This window comes from Medicago truncatula, chromosome 7 (genome assembly GCF_003473485.1).
Source record: "Medicago truncatula cultivar Jemalong A17 chromosome 7, MtrunA17r5.0-ANR, whole genome shotgun sequence".
NCBI lineage: Eukaryota > Viridiplantae > Streptophyta > Magnoliopsida > Fabales > Fabaceae > Medicago > Medicago truncatula.
The window spans coordinates 43,522,384-43,531,132 of record NC_053048.1 but is presented as its reverse complement, the minus strand read 5'-3'; the positions used below and the strand labels follow the sequence as shown (position 1 = coordinate 43,531,132).

At 33.5% G+C, this 8,749-nt stretch overlaps 1 protein-coding gene across 1 annotated transcript; it reads left to right on the top strand.

Annotated features, from left to right (window-relative positions):
• The first annotated feature begins 293 nt into the window (after window positions 1–293).
• LOC11414349 (tRNA-splicing endonuclease subunit Sen2-1) lies at window positions 294–1,960 on the top strand. The gene is made up of 2 exons (XM_003625147.4): window positions 294–564; window positions 1,051–1,960. The coding sequence occupies exon 2, from the start codon at window positions 1,055–1,057 to the stop codon at window positions 1,793–1,795; it is 741 nt and encodes a 246-aa protein (XP_003625195.1). The 5' UTR covers window positions 294–564; window positions 1,051–1,054; the 3' UTR covers window positions 1,796–1,960.
• The last annotated feature ends 6,789 nt before the right edge of the window (window positions 1,961–8,749 follow it).

Genomic DNA, 8,749 nt, shown 5'->3' with positions numbered 1-8,749 from the left:
ATTCACAATGGATTGGTGAGTACGTTAGGCCTTTGTTATCTTTAGAATGAAGTGAAAAAAATTTACATGGCCGCCGGGTATTTTGGTCATTTCGGATGCCTGAACAATTTTGGAAACAGGTAATTTTCTAAAAAAAGAAGTGATTTTTGTTTAAAAAAAAAGCTCCAAGTATGCTGCAGATTCACTGCACTCAACATAATGACGCAGTCACGTAGTCAGAAAGTTCTCAGCCGTTTGATGCATCTAAGGATTCATATATCTCTTTTAATTATTAAACTTTTTTGTTTTTCTACTGAAACATAATTGCCCATTACTTCCTTTCTCTCCCCAAAGATTATCTTTCTCCCATAGACCCGTCAATTCCCATTTCTCCCATTCATCAACTTGTGAATCTGTGCATGCGCCGCCATTTTCAGAACAACCGGTGGAAGCATCTTCAACAGGGAGAGCGGGAAAGGGAAATAAGTTAGAGGAAAAAGAGGGCTACTTTGCTTAGCGGCGGCGGAGATAGAGCTATCATTGGCGACGCTTTCAGCTCAACAACATCCATCTCTCACATTCACGGTACAATCTTCTCTTTTTCTCACTCAAAATTCATCTATTTATATTAGAAGTATTTCAGCCTTTGCACGTAAAGTGTTTGATAAAAGTTCTGAAAGAATGTATAAAACTTAGTGAAGACTCATCACTGATCATACTCTTCATAATTTGACCTGATCACTGACTAGGGACATTTTAGTTAAATTATTAATTTTCTCATTTTTGTCTATATGGTTTCTCCCGTTTCAGTGTCAACCATCAACTAACTTTTCTCGGTTTTGTTTCTTTCAAATTTTGGAAATTATCTCCTTTTATATATTAAGGGTATATAGATTTTGCACAATATTTCCTCAAGTTTTTTTCAACACAAGAGGATCCTAATTTGTATTTCTTATGAGGCCTTTGTGTCTTAATTAATTTGGATCATTTAGTAGCCTGTGACTACTTTGATTGAGCTTTACTAAATCAAGGTGGACTTGGAATTGAACATTGTTTGACTTTTTTTATAAGGTCAATGGCACCAAGATGGAAAGGAAAAGATGCAAAATCGAAAAAGGAAGCAGAAGCTGAGGCACTTAAAGAACCCATGTCAAAGATTATATCACAACTTCAGTCTTCTTTAGTTCAATCAAATACTTGTGGTTTTCTCTCTGATAACTGTGTACACTTAACAGTGCAAGCAGAACAACTTGACTTGCTTGATAAAGCATGCTTTGGTCGACCTGTGAGGATAGTTGAAAAGGATATGTATTGGTTTCAATTAACCGTGGAGGAAGCATTCTATCTATGTTATTCCTTGAAATGCCTCAAGATTAAGATTAATGTTGGTGCTGATACCGGTCCCTTAAATGATGAAGAGTTGTGGCATTACTTCAGGTCCAAGAAAGAAACATTCCCTTATTTCTACAAGGCTTATTCTCATCTTAGAATGAAAAATTGGGTTGTGAGGTCAGGGGCTCAGTATGGTGTAGACTTGATTGTCTATCGCCATCATCCTGCTCGGGTGCATTCTGAGTATGGTGTACTTGTTCTATCTCATGACAAGGATGGTGATCTAAATGGAAGATTGAGAGTATGGTCTGATGTTCATTGCACAACTCGACTTCTTGGAGGTGTTGCAAAAACCTTATTAGTTTTGTACGTTAACAAAAATGGTAACAATGATGAGTCTCTGTTATGTTTGACAAACTATACCGTTGAAGAACGCACAATCTCCCGATGGAGTCCAGAACAATGCCGTGAAAGATCCATATAGACATGTCATGTTCTTAATATTATTATTGTTATTCCCTTTTTGCATAAACACAGTGGAAAATAGTAACCTCGCTCGTAATTAATTTTGAAGGTTAGTCTTAGTATTAGATATCGTACCAAGTGTTCTTTTATTTTTGTTTGCTTTCAGTTTTAACCTTTTTGATTAGTGGTTGGTGGGAATCTTTTTTTATTTTGTTTAAAATTTTGCATATATTGTTTGTGGTTTTTATACTTCATAAGTTATTCACAATGAAGCCTAATTGAAATGGTTTTGTCTGGGGAAAGCAAAAGTTTAGGGTACTTTTATCTTTACAACATTACTACACACCCAACAATTTCTCTCTCTTGATAAACTTTTTCCTAAATGCAAGAAAATGTGGGAAACTCAAATGCAGAGAATCTAAATTTTGAATTCATACAACTCATTCGAGCTATAATAAGGCAGATAGTAGCTTCCGTCAACAAATGTAGCATTAAAAGGTGGCATTTAGGGTGGGTGAAGGGAAGAGTTTCCCGATATGGGAAAGTAATTTTTAATCATTAGATCAAACAGGAACATTGATCTTATCATGGTCTCTCCATATTATATTTTTTACCATTTTACCTTCAACCTCTCGACAGTGAAACAACCTAGAAAAAATGTGCTCTTAAACAAAAATCTTGGAGGAATAGCTCATCTCCGGTAACACATCATCACCATAGTATCCGACGCCGACGTTCGAAACCTTCATCATTGCCATTTTACGTCATATGTCATCATTATCGGGGTTTTTCATCATCTCCAAAATTTTGAACCTTTACCGGCGACTCCACCCTCGAGACAGCGCCGCACAACGGCGGCCGGTTTATGCACAACGCGGCGGTGGACACTAACAATTGGCGAAATTCTTTCGTTCACTTCCGACGTACTCTTACAACGGCGGCGACGACGAAAATTCTGATCATTCAGATCTAGGTATGCCGGGAATTTCAATAATAAGTGGTGGAGCCAGAGAAACGGCCAGTGAAACAATGTCGATAACCGACGAATGGAAGTGAAAAATCGTTGAATCATGTTTCTGTTTATGAAACTGAAATGCAAAGATTTAGATAATTTCCCAAACTTGATGGAATTAGTCCATTTGTTTCGTTTCTGATAAACATTGTTTGGCAATGAAATTGGTTGTTTTTCAACTAAAGTGGGTTTTTTTGAACAATGAGTTGTGAAATGATAAAATGGCTAACATGAAGGATGAACTGGGAAATCGGAAGAAATAAGTGAGTTGGAAACAGTGAGTTTGTTGCTGGTAGGTAGGAGAGAGGGGTGTGGAAGATAGTGTGAAAAAATCTAATGGTGAGAGTCTATAATAAAATTATGCTCTTCAATTGATCTAATGGTCACAAAAATACTTTCCCATGGTGGGAAATTCTTTCCCTCACCCACCCTAAATGCCACCTAGCTAAAATATGATCGGACAACATAAAGGAGACAAAGCAGCAAGGATTCTTTCTTCTTTCTCCTACTTGAAGTTACATACTCTCACCTGTGAAGCCCGAATATGAGATACGATACGGATACGATACTGCGCCGATACGGAAAAATTTCAAAAATCAAGATACGATACAGCTGGGATACGTTAATTAAAAAAAAATTATATAATTAAATGTACAATATAATTATAACCATTTTTTTAATATGCAAATATATTAACAAAACAAGAAACCAGGCTCGTAGCACATAAATATAAATAATATTGACGATTAAGAGAGTGGTCATTAGTCAATTACATACGTAATATATACCAAAAAGAGCACCATCAGTGCTATACATCAATGCTACACTATATCCAAAAGGAACTTGTTAGTGTTATACTTTATCGATCCAAAAAAGAAGCACTGTATCCAAAAAAGAACACATCAGTACTAAGAGTTAACACTAACAAGTAACTAACGTTTACATCTCCTCTCCTGCATTCCCATCATCAAGATACAAATCAGCTTCCAAATCCGGTTCATCCAAAGACAACTCTTCTAACTCAATTCCAACACCATCAAACGGTTCATGCGCATCTCCACTAATGTCCCACATTCTTGATTGTCCTTTCTTATATTCATTCTTTCCTTGACAAGAGTCGAAGATTAGTATGCACACAAACCAAATCTTCTACCATTTTTGGATCCATTTTCTTTCTTTTCAAAGAATGGATAAAAGAGAAAGTACTCCAATTTCTCTCACAATAGGAGGAAGAACAAGGTTGCACAAGAAGCTTTAAAGCAAGCTTTTGGATAGTTTGACGGTGGCTAAAGTGGACGGCGACCACTTTGGAAGAAAAAGTTGAAACCCTAATTTCTTAGAAAGGGAAAGATGCAATTGTTTGTGGTGTGGTGTGGGTCATACTGGCACCAAAGAAAGATAAAGGAAATGTATATATATTATAGTAATATAATGTTTTTATTCTTATTTAAAAAAAAAAAACAGAAATCAAAATAATATAAAAAAACACAAGTATCCGTGTGTATCGGGACGTATCGGATAATTATTTTTTAAAAAATAAAATTTAATATTTGAATACTCTCTGGATACGTATCGGACAGGTATTGGTGCAGGATACATAGGGGTATAATTCAGTTTGCTTTGAATTTCACCCTACTGTGTTGTTCAATTTTAGGCTTGCTCCAAAGTCCTTCTATAAGGAACGGTAGAGGATGATGGGCTCTACAAATTTGACAGTCTTTCAAATCTTTCAAGTATATCAATGCTCAATATGTACCTTTTGTTCTCAATGACTCAATTGTATTCTCAATTTCATATTTCAATAGTTTGCATTCTATTGTAAGTACATATATTTTATGTAATTTTGTTCTGGTCAGAATAATAGTTTGGATTTTTTTTTTGTATTGATTTTCGGATCATGCCCCAATTGACTCATCCCGTGGAGACGTGGATATATTTATTCTCTCATTAGTAGATGCTCACCGATAAACTCATTATATTAGGTGTGATTTATATTGGAAAATTCTCTAAATTATATTTTGGTTTTGGTTCTTATTTCTCACCAATTATTCCTTATTTAACATATAATTCAGTAATGAAATGGACTTGAAGCAAAAGAATATACTTAATTTGAATAGAACGACAATGCAATTTTATAGTTTAGAGAAAATGGGAACAACACATTGGTCTAAACATAAAGGGATTAGTTTGTCCTTTTTACGGGAGATCAATTTGTCCCTTCTTTTTTTTTTGACTGTCATGGCAGTGGAATAGTTAAATTATGTGCGAGTAAAACACCCACGTCAACATAGAAAGACCATTTTTTCGGATGGAGATTAAGATAGTGATCAAAAGTTGTGTTTTTTATGAGAAATACCAATGTGAACTGAAGGGTATCTGCCCACTCTAAATGTACTTAAGCCTTGTGTTGGTGAATCTCATTATAGTGGTGAATCTCTAAATTAGTTTTGTCAGAGTTTTGGAGTCTAGTTCATGGATATGTCCATTTCCTTGACGATTATTAATATGATTACTATGAGACATTGTCATAATCTCCGTCTTGAACCTTTATAGAAGAAACTCTTTTTTAATCGACCTTGTTCATGATTGAGATAACTAGGTGTGTATTCACAAGTTGATGAATCTAGTCCATAGGGGTGATTTTGGTGTTGGAGAGTTGTTTTATCCTCCTCTACTTTCAGTTGTTCATGATAATGATTTTTGAAATACATCTTTCCGTTTAATTCGTTAGACCATCCACAATGCTAAGGTCCAGTGGCGGAGCCAGGAAATTGATGTAGTCCGGGCAAAAAATTTTATCGAAAATTCACATGTGACATAATATATCAACGGTCATAAATCGAAACATTTTTTTTAATTTTAATTTTAATTAAAAATATCAAAATAAAAGAGGTTTATCATTTTGTCAATAAAAGTACAATTTAAAATAGGATTATTATGACCATGTAATATACGTGAAGTCTCACAATTGGCCCTGTAATTAAATAACATGTATTCTGACCATGTAATTTGAGATTTTTATTATTTATAACCCTGTAATATACGCGAAGTCCAAAACAGCAACCGAGAGATTGAATTTTTTCATGATTTGTTAGAGGCGAGTTAAGAACGTTAAAATATGGCTTTACACAAAAAATTTATAAATTTTCGACAAACGACAAATTAATTATGAATTTTTAAAGTGTGAAAAGCTCAAAAAACAAAACAACGGAAATCTCGACCTATAAATCGAATTTTGAACTCATTATCTGCAGAGACATCTATAAAAATACATAAAAAGTATATGTAAAGTTTCATAGCATTTCGAAGTCGTTTAAATTTATTTTGATTTTTCAACCAAAACGTGCAAAATTGAAATTTTGTTCCGCGTAAGCGTATACTCACAAGTGAAATTTAATTCCCTAATTCTGTAGGCAAGACTAGAACCTTCACAATAAAATTTTGTAGTCTTTAAACGAGATACAAATTAATTATAAATTGTTTAAGAAATTCATAATTATGAGGGAATAAAAATTCATAATTAATTTATCCCTGTTCGAAGAAATTTATTTTTTTATGTAAAGCTATATTTTAACGTGCTAAACATATGAAAAAAATAATGAAAAAATTCAACATGTAGATCACATTTTTAGACTACACGTATATTATAGGGTGGTCAAAAATAAGAAGAAATTCAAGTTATAATGCTAGAATATATGTTTTGTATTTTTAAGGGTCATTTTTCAGACATAATGTATATTACAGGGTCAATTTGAACAATTAACCCGTTAAAATAAGAGAGATGAACCCGTCAATAGTGTGCTAAATAAAATTCCGAGACCTATTTGCGTGTGAGAATTTTCAGATTGCCCAAATTTTTATTTTTGTTAGTATGTTAATTGGCTTTTCGGTTGGGTCCAATGTGCAAAAATTATCGATCGAGTCCGGGGTCGCTGGGCGGTGAAACCGCCCCTGATAGGGTCTTAACTATTTAAGATCTGGTACCTAAGATCATCTTCATTGTGAGAGTCTTAACTATTTAAGACTCGGTACCTATTAGAATTTTTTTCAGGGTCTTATGGGACTCGGGGTCTTACTTAAGACCCCCACTTTTAACCGGAACCCGCACTATTTTAATATTAAAATATTAAAATATAATGGTATAAAATTATTGATAGTTGATTAGTGGGTCCCATTTAAGAACTTTGTGTGAGATCTGGGTTGGAGTGATTGAGTGCTTATTAGATAGTACTATTAAAAAATTATAAATGAGCAATGTGTACACATGAGACCCATTTAAGAACCCAAAAATGGGTGTCTCCATTGTGGAGGAATTTTTTAGGGTCTTATGACGAGGGATCTTACTTAGGCTATATTTGGATTGATGGAGAGTGATGGAATGGAATGGGGTGGGATGGAACCATGTTCCATTGTTTGGTTTTGTAAAAAAAAAAATGGAATGAAAAGAAGTGTGATGGAACCCATTCCATCCAATACCATTCATTTAACCAGATTTTCAATCCACCCAATTTGGGGTGTATCCAATGGAATCGAAAATATTGTTAATACAATCACAATTTTGCCCCTACCTTTTCTATTTCATCATTTGCTCCTCCTTTTTTCTTTTTCTTTTTTGATTCACCGTTTTGTATTCCTTGGTGCCTTTATCATCTTCTACAACTTATTGTTTTTTAATACCACTTCTTTTAATTAATATCAATCAACCGATAAAGTATTATTTGCAAATCTCTTCCATCTTGTTTGCTACAGGTTTGTTTTACTATAGCAAAGAAAACGATAGGAAACAATTTGTGTTAACAAGTGCAGTTTACATTGTAGACAAGTATACTGGATATTAGATTCATATACAAGTTTTCTAACTTTTCAATGCTTTTCATAATTTTACTGGAATTAAGTCTATGAAGTTTAATGGATCGAAAAAAAGTCTTCGAAGTTTAAGCTGTCAAATGGAAATACAACAACAGTAAATTATGCCGGAACCATATTTTTTCAGGGAAACCAAAATTTTTTTAAAAAATTATTCCTTACTTTTCCCTTAATTTGATTTCGGTATTTAAATTGTGTAGTTCTGTACACTGCATAATTATTTTCAATTCTAACTAGTCAATACTCTTCCTAAAAAAACTAGCCACTACTCTATACATTTGAGGTTAACAATTCAACAAATTGATCCTTTTAAACTAAAGGGCAAAAATGAAATAAAAAAGTTATAACACGTTCCGTTCCGTTCACGATCCAAACAATGGAGCGGAAAGTTAGTTCCATTCCGTCATAAAATATCCAAGCAATGGAATGTAATTTTTGTTCCATTCCATTCCGTTACATTCCGCTAGTTTCAAGTTATCCAAACAGAGCCTTAAGATCTTCAATTTTAAGCGGGACCCACACCTTTTTAATATTAAAAAATTGATATGTAATGATATAAAGTTATTAATAGTTGATTTATGGGTCTCATTTAAGAACTTTGTATGAGATACTAATTGGAGGGATTGAGTATTTATTAGATACCACTATTAAAAAATTATAAATGAGTGATATATATAAGTGAGACCCATTTAAGTACCAAAAAATAGAGGTCTCTATTGGAGATGCTCTTAACTTCTATTCAATTTCATCTTGTTATCAAATTTTTTTTTTATTTTTTATAAAATGAAATAAAATAATAATAATTTCTAGAAAGATATATGTATGCAACATCATGGCATGCACATCTTTCCCTAATCCTGATAGTCTAGAAGCACGTATTCGGATGAGACAAATGCTTTTGTTTGAACAAAAACAGAAATTATTTTAGCTTATTTTTTATGTGTATATTGGAGAAGCTTTGGAACCGTGCTTTCGGCACTTCAATGGGTTTATGAACTAAATTTACGATCCATGGATTTTAATAATTCTAATGTTGGAGTTGCTCATATGTTAACTAATACTACGTTGGGATACATGTTTTCCAGGGCAATACTG